The sequence below is a fragment of the Lipophrys pholis genome, assembly GCF_963383615.2.
Source record: "Lipophrys pholis genome assembly, chromosome: 2".
Classification (NCBI taxonomy): Eukaryota; Metazoa; Chordata; class Actinopteri; order Blenniiformes; family Blenniidae; genus Lipophrys; species Lipophrys pholis.
In genome coordinates, this window is record NC_137636.1 from 26,979,775 (window position 1) to 26,997,958 (window position 18,184).

Here is an 18,184-nt window from a genome sequence, read left to right on the forward strand (position 1 = left end):
GAGGGCCTGATCAGTGTCATAAGGGTGGGATGATAGAGTTATGTTAAAAAACAGGGTTAAGTACCCCTAGATTTTGATTGTGATATTTATAGGACTTCTCCATGGGATGACTTCATGTGTTTGAACACTGAACTACTGGTTCTATAAATAGAACATAAAAGTCCTCAGTTAAAAAGTGTTAATTTCACATCATTTCTTTAACCTTTTTTTCATCGTCTTAATTCAATCTGTTTTGAAGGAGCGTCTGCATGTGGCTGTCACGTGTCATCAGTGGGCGGGGTGAATAAAAGAGCAGGAAGCATGTTTTATCATGGTGCGTTCACGTGCATGGGTAAAATACCTCTAACTCTTCAAATGTCAAGCTGTAACACACCAACTATTCGAACTAATTGATGAATTAAACTCGTTTGGATTGCGTAGTCAACGTTTTTACTGGATTATCAAACAAGCAGTGAGCCCCAGGTCTTACACCACAGCTTTCTGCGCCAACCTTAGTCGCGCTCGGTCGCTAACGGTCTTTTTCCATACGCGCCCTGAACGCACCTCAGCTCCACGGAAACGGCTCGGCAGCAATGGCTACTATCAGTCAGAGATGGAGACCAGACCGAGGACGGTGCTTCAAACATTATGTGATTGCTGCCATTCTATTCACGAACCTGCTCCTGCAGTGCGTTAACGGTATGTGTACAAGGACATTTTAGGATTGGTGTTTTTGTGTCGCTAACGTGTCGAATTACATTGTTAGCTTCCGTGCTAGCTCTCCAGCTGCGTTGACTCTGATGCTAGTTAGCGGTGAAAACCTGGACGGTAAGTGAGAAAGGCACTGATTGAAGTAAACATATATATATATATATATAATATATATGGCAAGGCGTGTTCAGTCAACAAAGCTTCACGTAACCCGTGACAACAATAAAAAATAATGCTGTGGCTGTTATTATTTCCCCCCCCCCAAAAATGCTAGTTACCGTCAGGGTAAGTTAGCTCGCTGAAGTAAAGCAGCAATGTTTACACACTAAGCTCACCTGCAAGGTTGGGAATGACCAAATGCAGAGTTGGATTAATGCCGTGTGTTGTCACCACTGTCTCAGGATACCTGAGCTCCCCTCATGTTGACCAGGAGCCTCTGTACACCAGAAATGCTCAGCATGGACCAGTGATCACCAGCCCGGTGGTTCCTGCTGCAGCTTCAGGTAAACACCCCTGCCAATTACCTGCTTTTACCATAACTATCTTCACACACACATAACTGATTCCTATGTCCCGCACGTACTGCTGCCATTAGATATCTGTGTCATTGGTCAATTAAAAATGGGAATGAAATGCGGCTGAATCAAAGTCACACACAATCTGCTAAAGTGCACTGATTTGAAATTCTAAGTTACGTATTTTTGCTCCAAGACTCTTGTTCTTATTTTCCATCCTATATTATGATCTTGCGCAATGTTTTGATACAAGATGGTGTTCTTGATTTCATTTCCCCCCTCACAGATTGTGCTTCCGATTTGGGGTTGGCTGTCCTAGACATACTATATGATATGAAATGGAACCAGTTTTACATATCAACCACATATTAATACCTCAAATTCCTCAATTAACCACAATATAGGCTTGTGTTTTCTATTTAGCAGACTGGTCCAGTGATATTGAGGCGCTGTTGAATTTTCTTTGGATCATCCATATGGTCTTTATGCATAAAATATTAATGAAGTCATTTCTAAAAGGTGCAAACTGATACCTGAAGTGTATAATCAGAGCTTAGCTGGAAAGTGTAAATGGAGCATGTCATGCAACTTCCCTGTTTTAAGTTTGAAGGCACCATTTGCGACTTGATTCATGCATCTATTTTTCCCCCCACTCAGCTTAAAAGAAATGTTGCCACATCTATTAAAACCCCATCTTAAAAACTTGAAAGAAGCTGATTTCTCGGCTTTGTTACTTTACAGTGGTCTCGAATTTAATTGATTTGAATTGAATTGAATAGCTTTATTGTCATCATATATGGGGGCATGACAAAAGTATAAATAGACGCCACTGGATGTGCATTGAAAACAAGCTTGATTAAAAATTTAAAATAAAACAAATTGCGTATGAAACATGACTACATTAAAAATTACATGTGCAATACAGTGTGGGAGGTAATAAAATAAAAAACATTCAAATACAATAAATGGGCAGGAGATTGCGTGTAAGCAGCATTAGAACCATTAAACGTGACACCGTGCACTTCTGCTTTGAGTTCAGTAGTCTGATGGACCATTAGAAAATGCTCTTTCTCTGCATTTTAAGGATCTGAGTCTCTTCCCTGATGGCAGCAGGCTGAACAGCTGCTGTAACTCTGTTCAATATGTTGTCAGTTTCCCCTGCAGATGAAGAGAGCTACCCTTCCAAGTGTCCCAGTGGTGGCTCATGTACTCGCCTGCCAGCTGATTGCATTCAGTGCAACTACCAGCACAACTGCACCTACGGCAAACCTGCAGCTTTCAGCTGCAAACCTAAAAAAGGCGTCCACTGCGTAGTGAGTAGCAGCTCATCTCATAGAAATCGATGCTGAATGATGTTCACCTTGAGAATATCTGTGTGATTTCTTTTTTTTTTTTTTCTGTTTATAGGGAGAATCAGGACAGCGGCAAGCCAACTTCACCCTCTCCATCATCTGTCAGTTCTGCTGGCAGCTGGAACCATCTCAGTACCGCTGCTCAAACTCCACCAACTGCATGACGGTTTCTTGCCCTCGAACGCGCTACAACGCCACCTGCGACGTGCTGGAACACGTCCACTGTCTAGGTAAGGAAAAGGCCCCGCCGTAATCACGATCTCGTTTCTAAAAATCCTGCAGGCTGAAGCGACATATCTGTCAAACATGGCCAGTTGCAGCTTGTTTCAGCCTGAAAACCTCTCGTTGTGACATTTTCTTCTGCATTACTTCCAGGAGTATGCTAACCGTGGTCCCGCCTTCATTGTATAGAGTTTGGGAAAGTGTTAGAAACGCCAGTTTGTGAAAAATGTGCTTGTTAAGATGAGTGCAAATTCTCAGCACCAGTGTGAACTTCACATGTCTGTTTTTGAAATGTGGAACGTAGCAATCTCAAATAGTAACGCGGGTGAGGGTAGTTTTGATCTTTCTATAGAGCCACAGAAAATTGCTGCAGAGGATCATACCGTGAATTGAACACAGTTTGCCTAATTCTTTAATATATATATATATATATCTTACTGATATAGATTTAATTTCCTGCAAAAAAAGTACTTACATGTTCAACGGCAACAAAACTGCATCAGTTTTTACATTTGTACTTAAGGATGACAATTGTTAGTTTATCAACACATTGAAAATAAGTAAAGACATACTTTGAAGCATATACATTATTACAGTATATCTATATTAATAAAGCGTCCACTTTTTAATAAAAACTGAAGGCTATATTTCATGCACGTAAGCGTAATTACCTCAGATGACACAATCGCTATATGTGTTTAACTCGATAATGTACAGTAGTGTTTCCAAATCGATGCCCTCCGGTACCCTTACTTTGCTCTTCAGATGTGCTTCTGTTCTAAGAAACCCCATCAAGGCTGTGTTACAAACCCCATAATGAGCCGTCACTAGAATGGGGTGTGTGGGAGGAGGTGATGTGTGAGGCCCTCATGCTTTTCACTCTCGTGGTGCCGATCTCTGCTTGAGACCAAAGCAAGGAGACCAAAGAGAGTCGTTCATTATTAAGTGCTGTCCATAAAAGCTGGGGAATCGCATTGAAATATGCTTTTATCATGGATTGATTATTTCGAGGGTACAAATGAACCTTTTTTTTTTTTCTTCTTTTTTTTTATGAATCAGCAGGTTATGTTTGAAAAAGACTTATTTTCTTGTAAAGAAAGCCAACACTGTTGATCGGGGAATAAATAAAAATTAAAAAAAAAGCCTTCTGGGGAAGCATTTGTATCTCGGACATTCCCCACACTTTAAAGACCTTTAGTCTGCGTTGTGGAGGAATAAGCTGCAGCAAAAATTAACAAGAAATCCTCCTTTGTTCCAACTCACCCAATCTTTTTTCCGGTGGAAATTTCGTTTTTACTTTATCATGATTAACTCTGTGCTAAGCACTTCCCCGGCCACACACGTCCGTAGGCGCAGATCTTATCAGATGCATGAGTCGGGATGTTGCGACACACCAGATGCACGGGCTGCAGCGTGCGACCGAGATCTTCTAAACACAGCTGTGTGTTTGGCTAAAAAATGTCTGCTGAGAGCTCAGACTCCTTTTTTCTATCATCTCCCGTAAAGAGATGGCTGTTCGGACGTCTGTCACATCCTCTAATTCCAACTTTGACTGGAGCTTTGGCTGTGAGGCAGACCTGTTCACCAATGGACCACACTGGAAGTGCTACTCATTTTAGGTTTATTTGTAGCACCATTTCATGGCAGTTTTATATCCAAGACAATACAGAGGAGCAATTAGTGATGGTGAAATAAAAAGGAAAAAAATAATTTACCAGTAAGAAACCTCCATCAGAAGTCAGAGCTTACAGCCGCAGCGTTCTTTGGGATTAGATTACAGTGTGCGAGGAAAGCATCAAACTGAAAAACAAACAGACATCAGTCACAGATCACAAACTTTCAGTTTCACCATCAGAGAGGGAACCGAGAGAGACGGAGCGAGACTGCAGCGGTAAGGTGTAATATTTTAGTGATATATGAAGTTTTGCGAAGTCTGAAGAGGAGATACGCTCATTGCAATAATAAAGAGACCCCAGCAGTTCAACTAAGAAATGGTCCAGTGGGACCAGAGCTAACTTCCTCACTGGAAGCTTCGTCAAATATGAGACTGTTTCTCTTACTAACTGAACACTGTGAGGTGGTTCGTATTAGCTGAACACTTTGCCAGAGTGTGTTTGGTTTATACTTGTGGTGCAGTTAACTGATATAGACCTGAGATTTGGTGGGGAAAAAAATACATTTTGGACGAAGCCAACTTGCTTTTCACTCTCTGTCATTGGACTAAACACTGTTAAAAGAACGCTGTTCTCTAAAGATTGTATGTTGAGTTGGATTTTCACCCGTTTTCAAGACTGAGCTGCACTTTCTAAAATGTACAAAGGAATAAAATGCGTTAGGAATTGCTTTTGATTGGTCATAAAAATTGAATAACCTGATTCTTTTGAATACTAGCAAAAAGTAGATGACGTTTATTTGAAAAGCAGGTTTTCTCTCTGGTTCCAGGGGGCAGCGGTCATGGTTTTGCAGTTGGGCTGCTGTACTACTAACACTGCCGGGTAACTCCAGGGTTCATTTGAGCAAATCTGACAAGAGTGAAGACAACCTAGACCGAGTCAAACCTGCTGAATGTGAAGAGCTCACACAAGGTCAACCTGCTTACGACACACCGGATATGACCAACGGAATCAGAGCTGTTTGAGCAGATAGATATCTAAACCAGTGGTTCACAACCTTTTCTCTTCTTTTATCATTGTCACTTTTTCAGAAAGCTTGTTACTGTGTTGAAGTTGGTGATGGAAACATGTATTTAGTGATGCTTCATTAATAAATCCCTCATCCTGTCCTGCAGGGAGAAGACGTTTTCAGAAACGTCTGTTCTGTAACTGGACCGGTGGATACAAATGGTCGACAGCACTGGCACTCAGGTAAACTGGCCGACAGGCTCTTACCCGCTTAAAGAGTTCTTTTTGAATGGGGAAGTGCAGCGCTCTGATATCGCCTCTGACTCTCTGCAGCATCACACTCGGGGGTTTTGGGGCAGACCGCTTCTATCTGGGCCAGTGGCGAGAGGGTCTGGGAAAGCTGTTCAGCTTCGGAGGCCTGGGCATTTGGACTTTGATAGACGTTCTCCTGATCGGCGTCGGTTACGTGGGGCCCGCCGACGGCTCTCTTTACATCTGAAGCGAAGCTCCGCGGACTCTTGCTGCCTTGTGCGTCACTTCTGCTTCCGAAGATCTGAGATGCTGCGTTCTTAGCACGTTTTCGCCTGCCCCGAGCTCGCTGCGCAACACGTCTCCATCCCATCTGCTAACAGGCAGGAAGTGTTTTCCTCCACCACACCAACGGTGACTCTACCCACACAGCCATCCGAGCGATCCCAATCACTCCTGTCGAGCGTCCACAGATGGAGCTGTGCAGGAGGACGAGGAGCCAATGATTACATGTGTCCCCTCGATTTGACTTCACTGGTGTTCAAGCTCGGCCGTGCCGATAAATTGCTCTGGTTTCCTGTAGAGCAGCGCTTGCAGACATCTTGTCACCTTGGAGCCATGTATCGCTCCTCCCTATCGCGAGGTAAACGCATCGGCAAGGGTCAAACAGTAACCATGGCTACAGAGCTTTTTATAGTAACGCCACACACACATCCACCGGAGACGTCTTGAAAGGTAATATTTACATCCCGGAAGAATGAATGTGCAGAAGGGACGTTGTTTTTATTGATACTTGTCCCTGTGAATAATTTCTACAGTTCTATGCATGTACTTTGTTTGTTGCACCAGTGAGACGGCAGTGCTCGACACCACTGTAACATGATATATCTTTTTATGGCTTTTCTGAGGGTCATTCAGCAACTGATGCAAACCACAAGGAAGACTCGTGTAATCAAGTCACAGCATGTGGTTGATGTTTGTTCTCCGAGTACCGAAGCACTGAAGTTCACGTTTCCCGCCTTGATATTATTAAAGACATCGCCTGCTTCGTGTGGTTAGTTTTCCTCAAAGTCCATGTTGTTCTTCATGCTGTAGAAAACGGAAATATCTTTTGTGTGCTAACACTTAAGTTTTCTGCTCAAGGCCGCCCACTTTATGTAAATAGGTTTTCTGTTACAGGTGTCTGTTTCCCCCCCAGCTGGGGCAATGTAAATGATTTTTTTTTTTAAGTTATGGAAATAAAATGATAAAGTTTATTTGTTGTTGGTTATCTGACTTTTCTCATGACTAGAAGTAATTGTCCTCGACACAGTTTGATGTTTCTGACATTAATAAATGTAATGAAAACAATAAGGGACAGTTGTGGTCTCTTATCCTGCTGTATGACAATCCACTGTGGATGGGAGAAGCTGTAGGACCATGCTGAGTTAGATAAAAACAGATTAGTGCCACTCTGACGTCTATGTATAAAGGCAGAATTTTAAACCAACAAGGCTGTTTTTGTTAACTTGATCATTCTTGATCCCTCAATCTTATCCTGTACAAAAAGTGTTTTCCTCTCCCTCTTCCTTTCCTGAGCCGTAACGTGTCGGCGCTACGTTAAACATCAAGAGTTTGAGCCGCACAGATACTTTATCTCAAAGACCCACAAACACAAACAAATGTTCTGCTTCAACGTTGTCCTGCATCCTGTGCCACAACAGTTCAGAGCTTTATTCTTGGCTGAGGTCGTTTTCACACATGTCTGTGCTTTTTGTCACATTAAGCACAGCAAGTGGTGCCATAAGCCTGAGTTACCCTCATGGCTGTGACAGACCGGGTGGGGGGGTGTCAGGAGAGTAACTCGCAGGCTGAAGAATGCTCACTTCCAAAGGTAAATGCTTCAGAGAGAACCTCAGATCTGCAGTGGGTTGCAGGTAGTCTCAGATTGTGTTGGTTGTTTCATCTTCTACGTTTTGACAACACTGCTGTCCAGTTCCACAGTACACATAGATCCTTTTGCACTCATGTTGCATAATACAGCCTTCAAAAAAAAAAAAAAAAAAAATCACATAGGGGAAAAATGATTTCCTTTCTTGTAAGTTCTTGGGCTCTTGTGTCGACCTTCCCCATTGGCTACTCCAGTGAGAGTGCTGGAAATTCACTCCACCTCAATTCCAGTTCCTCAAATGTGTCTCCGCCCACTCACAGTCATGCAGCTCCCTCCTACAGACTGATGCAAGTGTTCGTCATCTCTGAGCTGAATAGGAGACTTCTCCTCTGAGGAGACAGGACTCACTTCAGATGTGAATTAAGCGCCAACAAAAACACTGATATTCCTGATGATGGACTTAATGACTGTCCCTGCGTGACCTCAGCGTGTCTGAGTCACCGTGTGCTCTTGCTGTGAATATGTTTAAGCCTTCATGGAGTAGTATCTGTTACTGGGTGTAACAAGGGCAGATAATAATGCGATTGCAACATTAAATGACACACTTTTACCACTAGGTACTACCCAATGTTGGGGTCCAGTGTGAAGCCAGGTTTTTGCTTGTACATGTTCACTGGGCCAAATAGTGAAGTGTTGTTGTGGTTTAGTGGTGACTATAATTAACCTGTAGATGTGTTTGAGTGTTGCTATCTCTCTTTTTGACTTGTAATCGACAGTCTGTCCAAAGTGTACTCTACTTTTGTCCATCGTCATCTGAGATTCTCCCAAGCACCCCGTGACCCTAAACCAGATGAAGCCTTATAGAAGATGGATAAGACAATGCAACCTTTGTGTTAAATGGGTGATGGAGCAGAGAGAACGTAAACTAAGTATGGGCTCTTCTGTCTTGTTTTTGTTTATAGCCAAATGACTTTGATTGATTGAAAAGTTTATTCCAGACATGTGGGCACAAAAGAGATTATTCAAAGCAACAACAAAATCAAATAAAAATGCTCAAAACAAATAAAGATAACAGCACAAAACAGGCCCATACTCTACATAGTACTGATACATTCATCAGTTGCTTTGTGCTTATTTGAATTCAGCATGTCAATGTTGAAATCACTGCAGATATAGAGAACTTTTTGACTGACTTTAGAGAACCTATCTTCCACTCAGTCCTTAAATGCTTCCATATTTGAGCCTGGTGCTCTATATGTACAGCTAATTAGTACATTTTTCTTTTTTTCTTTATGCATTCAAATATATTCAAACATATTGTTTGTACCTCTGAGGGATCCATCCATCCATCCATCCATCCAGAATGTCCTAATAGTGTGGACATCCCTGTATTGGTGTGACCTCATTCATTCATTCATTCATTCATTCATTCATTCAGCTCAGCTGAAGACACCAGTTTCTCTCATTAGTCGTTTCTATAAAGTTTCTAATAGTGATTCTGTGTATCAAGGCATTGTCTCACTTTCGGTCCAGCCTAAAAGAACTAGTGTCTAAAATTGATGGCGGGCTTCTCTGCATCCGGTTTAGATTTTGTTTCTTCTTCGCATGGTGGAAGTTTAATTTGCATTTGTGGACAGAGTGATGAACTTTCAACACTGTGCCTCAGGTCATGCATGGGTAGGGAGTACAAAGTCAGGTCTGTTTTGGAGCTGCCCGAGGGGTCGGAGGTCACGGACAGCAAACGTTTGTTCTCAGATGATGAAATATGTAAAGTTGTTTTTCTCCACAATGTAATGCCGCCTTACATTGATCTGTTGCTTCATGCACCTGCACAGTCATTTACAGAGTAGAGTCTGCCGCTCTGGGAAGCTCATTATTCATCCAGTCATGTTACTCTGAAGAAGTACAAATACTCATCATACTTTAATTGAATTTGGGGGACATGTATAGTTATAAGTATGTAACTTTCTACATAGGTTTCAAATTTTAACATTTTAAATTTATATCTTTTTTTTTTTGGTTGACAGTTTGGTAGCCAATACGTTTAACAGAAAATTCCTGCCATTCATGTTCTATACACTTTGTCTAACAAATCTAATTTTAATGTTGATACTTTTATGCAGTGAATTTAATGAATTAAATCAAAGGCCTGCTACTAACCAGTGACAAGAAATGCAATCGAATTACTAATACTTTGAGTATTTTATGAGGCATACTTTCTACTTTTGAGTATTGCTCAACTACTGTACTTATCTACTAAAATCTATATTTCAGTATCTTACCAGTATTTTAGTTTTAAATCGGACTCCTCATGTTCAGCACTTTGTTTTGAAAATCTTTGTGTTAAAGTGTTTTATAAATAAAGATGGTTTACTGTGTTTTGTCTTCAGTGGTTCCTGTTGCAAATAAATTGTCATTTTGACTGCATTATACTATGTCTGTACATAGTGGTTTAGTAGCTTCCACAGCACAGATATCCCCAGTTTTATTCAAGGTGGACCCTTCTTTGGGGGGTTTGCCTGTTCACCTTGTGCATAATTGAAGCAAGTAGTTGTATTGAAGTACAAGTTTCAGAACTCTTTCCATCTCCAATGTTTGTCATTTAGTCCATTGCAATAACATTTCATTTATTCAGTGTCCTACAACTTCCTCGGTCTTAAATGGTGCCTTTACTAATGTTATTCCACTTACAACCCTTCCCGTATTTTCTGTAAATACATATGTAAATACTCTGAGCCTGGTTCTGCAAAGGTTTCTTCCTATAAAACTTGAGTTTTTCCTTTCCAGTTGCTTAGGCTTGCTCATGCGGATTTGTTGGGTTTCGCTGTATGAGTGCCCTGAAATGACTTTGTTGTATTCAGCGATATATTAATAAAGTTGAATAGTTTTTGTAATATTCACTTCATCATGCCATGTTGGGGATGCAATGCATGGTTTAGTAGTCAGTACGCTGGCATCACCCCATGAACCCAGTTTGAATAAAGGCTTGTGGGCTCACTTTGTGGAGTTTGCAGGTTCTCTTTGTACATATGTGGGTGTGTAGGATTTCTCCGGGTATAGAGGATGAATGGATGGATTTTTTTATTATTACAGATGCAATGGGGACTGAATAAACTACATTATGGCTCTAGGGGAATAATTTAGTTCAAGATTACATGTGGGGAGCCATTAGTTTTTCTGCTCCATAATGAGTGTAATCTCACCACCTCCCAAATATACAAACCCAGAAAAAACCCAAATTGAAAAGCTAAATGGTTGCACTGATAAATTCACAAATGTATGCCTTCTGCCCAATTACATTTAATGACCAGGGTTGTATTTGGTTTTGCTATTATATCTCGCTTTTTGATATTCCCATTTGCTTTCGAGTATGACAGTCTTACATGGAGGGTCGTCCTGTGAGAATAATACCTTAATTTTGTGGCATTTTCCCCAAACAAGCCATCGTTCATACTGTTATAATGAACAGTTACGGAGGAGTTAAAGCTCATCAAAAGACACGCAGCAGCACGACTTCCTCATTTTGAATTGCTAATCATGCAAAGAGGAGGACAAAAGTTTATTCAGCTGCTCTCTTATGCAATCCCACTTAGTCCTTTTGAAGCTCAAAATTTGAGCACGGGTCAGGACCCTTTCTATCCACTACAGCCGAACAGTTCGAGTCCACACAACACACTCACTCCTACAGGAGAGAATGGATTTGACAAAAATAAAAGTGGACGAACAACATGACAACGAAGTGAATTTTAGTCCAACAGCTGTGTGGGCATTCAACCGTTTTTGTCACTTTGAGGGTTGCTGAGCAGTTTTTCAGGCCACTATAAGGACAAGGCTCAAATCACAATAACTATAGAGAACAAACATTCAGTGCATTGCTCTGTTTTCAATTTGTTTTTATAAACAAAACACTCAATCACAATGGAGTAATTATCTGTTCTAATAATCAGTAGGAGGATGTCAACCAGTGGTACAGTGAAAACAAAGAGCATAATAATATCCAGGGAAAAATAAGCTCTGCTCTGATTAACTTATTTTTTTTTCTAATTTTAAATACATGGAGTAATTGAGAACCACTCTGGATTTAATAGCAGAAAATGAAGATTTAGGTGAACATCATCCAACGGAAGTCATCCGGAAGCATGAAGACAGGAGGAACAAGCCAATGGCAGAAATTGTCTGCAGAGGGTCCCAGGAGGCTCGTGAAAAGGAAAGGTTAAACACACAATTGCGGCAAAACAGAATCTGCTGGAGAAAGTGATCCATTTTCTAGTAACACCTCAAAAAGAAAGAAAAATAAATTAAACGGGGAATGTCCTGGAGACATTTCAAATCCGAAGCAAAACCCTCCAGAAAAGGCTAAAGGGGTCTTCTGCTACTTCCTGAGTAACGGAACACTTACTTGGATATATCTAAAAAAAAATAAAATAAATCACTCCTGTTCATTTGCAGATTGAAATTGTGCCTAAAAAACAAAGCATGAAAATACACCACTTGTGCATTTTGTTCCCTCAAAAGAGGAACGCTATCTCTTATAAGCCATCTAGTCCATTATCATCCTTCCATCTGCTCAATTCGTTCCAAAAACAGTCTGATGTGCCAGCTCTGCTTTCCAAGTCTTAGAATGCTTCTACAGGCTTGGCATCATGACAACATCTCATAATCTTGCTACATATAGAGATAAACAAAGATAAAGAACCAGGATCATGGTGTTTGCGTCTTCCCCACGTCAGATCAATACTTTCAACTCAAGTGTTGAGCAAAAAAAAAATAATGAGGCCAAAATGCGATTTTAGTGATTTATTTGTACAAGAGGAATCGCAGTGTACAAATACCCCAGCTCAGATGTGAAAGGCAAGAACATAGAAGAATCTATTTTGCCTGACCTGAACATCCCTCGAACCTCAGTGTGAGTTTAGACTGATGGAAATAGATGTGCAAAGAAAACACAAAAAAATTAAATAAATAAAGCAGCTACCTGCTAAACATTCACAGGGCTCGAAGAGACCCGTACCAATAAGTGCCAAAGCATACTGAAACTTAAAAAAAAAAAAAAAAAAAGACCAAATAAAATCTACAGAATAATGAATGTCCATGTTGAATTGTCCAGCCTGTATGGCAGTGGAGCAATTATGGTCTCAGTTTAAAGAGAACTCACGGTAGACAGACACTGAGAAGGCATATGGTGATATCACTATCAAGTCCACGTGCCCTTGCCACATACACCACATACAAGCCATCCACAGACAATGTTGCCAGCTTTTACACACGAGACCGGACACCTAATTTAAAAAGAAAATAAAAAAGTGGGCGAGCCACCTGCTTTGGCTCGCCCCACATACAGGTTCAGATGCGATGGAGGCGAAAATGGTCCATTTCATTTGTGGATTTAAAGTTTTCTCTCAAAGCAATGTCAATTCACATTCACTCAAACCTCCATCGGTAAATTACTAATATCACCAATGTAACTCAAAATGTCGTATAAAAATATAACAAAGACTCAGAACTGATGCACTCAACAAAAATATATCTACACAGTCTCAACTGTGGGGCGGGGTGGGGGAGGGGGGCTGAGCAACACGGCCAAATTTCAAATATACCATTGTATTTTGAGGAGGTAGGGAGGGTTGGGAAAAGATGCATAAAGAGGCTCTGCATATCAAGTCTGAGTGGCGGCACATTTTCCCCTCTCGGCAATGGTGACCCCGTGAAACCCTCGAGTTCCGTCTGGCCCCCTCGGCAGCCTCATTACGCCCGGTGGTAAACCATCCGCATTCTGGATCTTTCTGCCCAGCATGGGGCTGCCGACCGGGCTGCTCTCTTGAGATGCCACCTGCTTGCGCCGCTGGACCCACGGACTTCCAGACGGAGTGAGGCTACTGTCCGAGGAGTAGTCTGCCCAGCGCCGTCCAGCTTCGGGGCTCAACCTGCCCTCGCTGGCCAGAGGAGACTTGTGGGAATGTGGAGATTTGCGCTGAGGACAGGGACTGCCGCGGGGGCTGGACCAGGGGCTGTTACGGGGGGACATGCCAGGACTCAAGTGATTGTTCTGGAAGCTAATGCCTGCAGTGGTGGGGCTGAGCTTGTTGCAGGATTGGGACTTTCTAGCCAGCCTGGGTGACGTTGGGGTGCTTTCTGTCTCTGAGGAGCTGCAGGCAGAGTCGTCCCCGTGGTACTGAAGCTCGCGCACTCGGCTGTTGAGTGAGCGGCTTTTGCGCATCCCTCCTTCCTCACGTGGTCGTTCTTTTGGTACCTTCTTTTTAGGTGGCTTGGTGCCGATCAGGACCACTTTCAGCCCCAGCAAGCTGGCGCCTCCGTCCTCACTCCCCACAGCTTCGTTAGCTTTGACGGCGGCCTCCACCTCCTCGAACTCCACGATGGCGCACTCCTCCGTGCCGAGCTGACTGTAACGCCCGCTCAGCCTCTTCAGGTCTGCCGGCAGGTCCTTCCCAGGCTTCAGGACTCTGACGGAGGCGATGGCTCCGTACGTACCAAACGCCTTCAGCAGCAGCTTCATTAGCTGCTCTTGCTGAGTGGCTCCTCCCTCTGCGTTTCCATTATCCTTGGTGAGAGCTGCCAGCTCCGGCCACCTCTGCAGATCGCTCAGCAGCAGCATGCGGCTCGGCAACGACTCGCTGGCAAAAACTGGCACTGCAGATTTACGGCGCACCTTCCGGCCCTCATCGTTCAGCTCAAGGATCTTCGAGTGTCTCAGAGCATAAGCAGTTGTTCTCCAGTCACGAGTCAAGTGCTTCACCTGCAAAGAGGAAACACTTGTGTCACAGGGTTGATATGTCAAGTGAGATGAGGGTTATCAGATAACCACATTTGATTCAGCTGCTTTCATTCATTAGTAATTGGCTCCAGTCTTAAAACCCATCAGCTACACAATGATTTAAACCCAACAACAGGCTCAATGGGGAAGTGTATGCATCTTCCCTTTCAGTCATACAACTCAAATCAACACCTAAACCAAATTCACACTCGCCAAACCTATTTGCTCCACTGCATATCTCAATTCTTCAGAGTGTAATGGTTTCCTGCCTATAATGAGTCACCTCAGTGCTAATAAGATCACCTACCCCCCCCCAATCATGAGCCAACAAATCAGCATGCATGAGCCTGAAGTAACACCAGCTGTTGTGAACCAATGTGAGAATATCAATGAAGAGCAGCTAATAACACTAGAAACACTCAGGCGTTGCTATTCAATTCTCATGAGCTTCTACGTCATCAAATGAAACGAACAACCGGGAGCTTACTTCCACTTTAAAACAAGCCTTTTATTGAAATGGCTTTAAAACGACAATGTACAAAACTTTGGTTCCAAAATAACCTAAAATACTCTGAGGTCATAGTCACGTGATCTTAAATATTTATGCTGCCGATATATCTCCCAAGGTTAGCAACTCATCTGAACCAGTCATGCAATACCATTTTGTACCTCAAGGTGGTGTAGTGAGTCACTAGCATTTACTGGGAGAATTAGTGGTAAAATATATTCTACAAACTGACAAATCAAAGAAAACGACTAAAGGCACACTGCATGCTACAATGACTAACCAACGCCTGAGGTAAAATCTTTCAAATTGCACCTTTAACGTCAATGACATCCTGGTGAGCACTCCTACGCATCAGTGGGGAAATGGGCGATTTGTGACTGGACACCATTAACAGCAGACTGTCATTTAAATAATGTCAATAGAATAATTGAAGTGCATAATAGGCTTTCAGGTAATTGTGTAATTTTTGGTTTGTACACACCTAATTGAGCTCAAAAGAGCAATTTCCAGCCTCGCCAAAAAGCCTTTTCAAAATTATTACTACTGTAATTTTTTAGGTTATTCACAAGTACTTTGCAGCCATGGTTACCTTTTTGAATGAGGTGAGCAACTTGATGCTGACAAACCCGAGTTTGTTGCGTCTGACATGTTTCAGTAGGAAGGCATCGTGCTCGAGGTTCTCATCCGACAGGTAGTACTCAATCTGCGTTACCAGCTTCTGGATGAGTTCTGGATCCGGGGGCTGCCAGCTCTCCTCCTCCAGCTCTCCTCCACTGGTCCCGGCACCACTGTGATTGTGTGGGAAGACAACATAGGTCAGCAATAGCCTCACTTTGTTACACATCCTAAACCACCAACATTACAACTGTTACACATTCTCCTTCGTTAATACAATAAGCCAGAGGCTCACAAGTTGTTGGCAGGATGAGGATGTATTCCTGCCATCGCTGGGCTCAACACGCCGGAGTGAGTAAAGATGGACCGTTTGCCTTTGTCCTCTCAGATTTTCCGCGAAGCAATCGACGCGCTGCGTTTCCAGCCACAGACACCATGCCTCAGTGTCCTACCGGTCCGCTAAAACCGCCAAGACCTCTCCATCTGAAGGGCCACGGAGTCACACGCTCTCCCTCCCACACAGAATATGGTGGCTTACCACATCAACTTCATACAGTTTCAAATTAGAAATAATAAATGCTGGTTTTAACACTGCACAGCTCAAGCTTTTTTTTGTAGGACCTCTCGGAGAGACACCCGACTGTAAACTGAGCGCAGCACTGTCAGGTAGCCCCGTGGATTAGAGTGAGGGTCTGAATGAAATTTTACGGATGAGTCATCACCTCCTCCAGCCTCCTCCTCCTCCTCCTACTCACCACCCACCCCCAGTCAACAGCTTTCCAGGCTGCTGACCGCACAGCTGGCACGAGCCCACATCTTCCTTGGGACACAGGGTAAAGACGAGCAAATGGGCCTCATGTAGACGCACGAATAAGAGACAGCACAGGAGACAATGATTGAATCAAGTTTATTTATAAGTCCCTGCACTGAAGGAATGCTGGTGGGTGAAACATAAAGCTGGCAGCTGACAATCTCCATGCTTTCAAGAACGCTTCAGTGATCTTAAAATACATCCTGCATGAGGAAAAACGTGCATTCGAGTGGCAGCAGGTGGTGCAGAGGCGCTCCACGTTAAAAAAGATGTGACCTAGTCACCTAGGAGTAAACAAACGTAGCCTATATGAGGGAGTGATTTATTTCCCCCTTTAGCCTTTCTATCACTGACTCACTCTTTGCGCATGTAGTCTGAGTAGGGACCTTATAGGCCAGAGGATAAAAATAGAAAGCCATGACGCAGGGGAATTAGATTAAAGTGAAGGTGCCAGTCTTTATCTCAGGTGGTTGTTTTTACAACACAGTTGTTGCCTACAGGTAGTTTAAACACCCTTCTCTCCCTCTCACACACGCTACAAAACAAATAGAACCTACCCACAAAAAGTGAATGTGTGTGGTTTTCACCCTCCCCTTTGTGTGGGAATCTATTGTCATCCACACACATTGCAATGTTGTTGAAGTCTTTTGTTGCAACTGTGACTCACCTGCAGGGACTTCTTTTCTGGTTGTACTCCTTTCTAGGCAGCAGGCACTCTTTGGGAGAAACAATGCAGATCAGCTGCACCTGAATTGCTCTTGTCCTGCCACTTAACCACCTCAAGTCATTGCAGATCACGACTTGTTGTTCCACTCACTCACTCACTCGTTCCTCCCTCAACTTTGACCTTCGGGGGGCACATTTATGGGCATTTCCAAAAACGTAATTGAAATGAAATTTGTAGTAATGAAACCACTGAGCTGACATGTGATGAACTTTGAACAATCCAAACCTTGATTTGTCGTGTCTGCCCATCTCATCCTCGCTGCAGCTGCCTCCGAGGAAGTCGATGTGATTGTGTGACACCTCCTCGGGCTCCTCGTCCTCCGCCGCCTGGATGGCCACGGTGATCGTCACCGTCCCCATCTCCTGCGAGAGCTGCTCCACGGTAATGACCTCATCGACGCCCCGCTCCGCCGACGCATCCGGGGCGCACTCCGCGGGACTCAGGCTGGGCATCCCCATGGAGTCGCTCATGTTCACCGGATTAGTGGCGGTGCTTCCACCCGGTCCCTTCCTGTCCTCGCCTGTCGTGGCGGCGGCAGCAGCAGCGGCGGCGGCGGCGGCGCCCTCCTGCAAGCCTGTAATCTCGCTCCTGTTGAAGACTCGCACAGGATACGGGGTGCGCAACGCTGCTCGAGGCTTCTTCGGGCACCAGTGATGGCGAAGAAGGACCCAAGGGGCTCCGAAGACGCGCTCCACGGCTCGCCAGAAACCCCCGAGCCAGATCCGACCCTGCGCGGGGCCCTGAGGAGCGGTGGGGGTCGCAGCAGCCGGCGAGACGCAGCCTGGAGCGGGAGAGAACGACGCGCTGGAGCCTCCGTGTGCTTCGACCGCCGCTGCTGCTGCTACTGCCGCTGCCACTTCCTCATTTGTAAGAGGCTTTCTGCTCTTGAAACGCGCTCTGGGATTGGGCCGCGGCTGCGTCTCCTCGCAGTCATTCCCAGCCCACAAGCAGAAGCTGACACTCAGCCAAGAAGGAGGCAGGAGGAAAGAGAGGCAGCGCATGAAGGCGTTCACCAAAGCGTGCATGGTTTCTGCTGTTTCACGCACAAGGTTTTTTGTTGAGGTTTTTTTTTTTTTTTTTTTCTTTAAACACACATACTCACATCACTGTGTTTTCTGATTCTGTGAAGACACGAGTTGTCCATTGACTAGTCTCTAAAGTAGGGGCGGAAAGATGCACGTGTTGTTCCTTTCTAATTGTCGTGCCAAGGACGACCCCTGAGCTAACGCCGT

The 18,184-nt window shown here is 43.8% G+C and overlaps 2 protein-coding genes across 3 annotated transcripts; one reads left to right on the top strand and one right to left on the bottom strand.

The window, feature by feature from the left end:
* The first annotated feature begins 556 nt into the window (after nucleotides 1–556).
* On the top strand, nucleotides 557–7,676 carry tm2d3 (TM2 domain containing 3). Of its 2 annotated transcripts, none has more exons than XM_080458546.1 (6): nucleotides 557–678; nucleotides 1,092–1,193; nucleotides 2,358–2,518; nucleotides 2,613–2,787; nucleotides 5,568–5,643; nucleotides 5,734–7,676. In XM_080458546.1, the coding sequence occupies exons 1-6, from the start codon at nucleotides 573–575 to the stop codon at nucleotides 5,897–5,899; spliced, it is 786 nt and encodes a 261-aa protein (XP_080314672.1). In that variant the 5' UTR covers nucleotides 557–572; the 3' UTR covers nucleotides 5,900–7,676. The 2 variants fall into 2 exon arrangements, with proteins under 2 accessions (XP_080314672.1, XP_080314673.1); XM_080458547.1 differs by having other exon boundaries at nucleotides 2,370–2,518.
* Nucleotides 7,677–12,302: 4,626 nt separating this feature from the next.
* Nucleotides 12,303–17,977, bottom strand: larp6a (La ribonucleoprotein 6, translational regulator a; the record flags this gene model as incomplete). The annotated part of the gene is made up of 3 exons (XM_080458280.1): nucleotides 12,303–14,273; nucleotides 15,389–15,587; nucleotides 17,178–17,977. The coding sequence occupies 3 exons, from the start codon at nucleotides 17,975–17,977 to the stop codon at nucleotides 13,176–13,178; spliced, it is 2,097 nt and encodes a 698-aa protein (XP_080314406.1). The 3' UTR covers nucleotides 12,303–13,175.
* Between the last annotated feature and the right edge of the window lie 207 nt (nucleotides 17,978–18,184).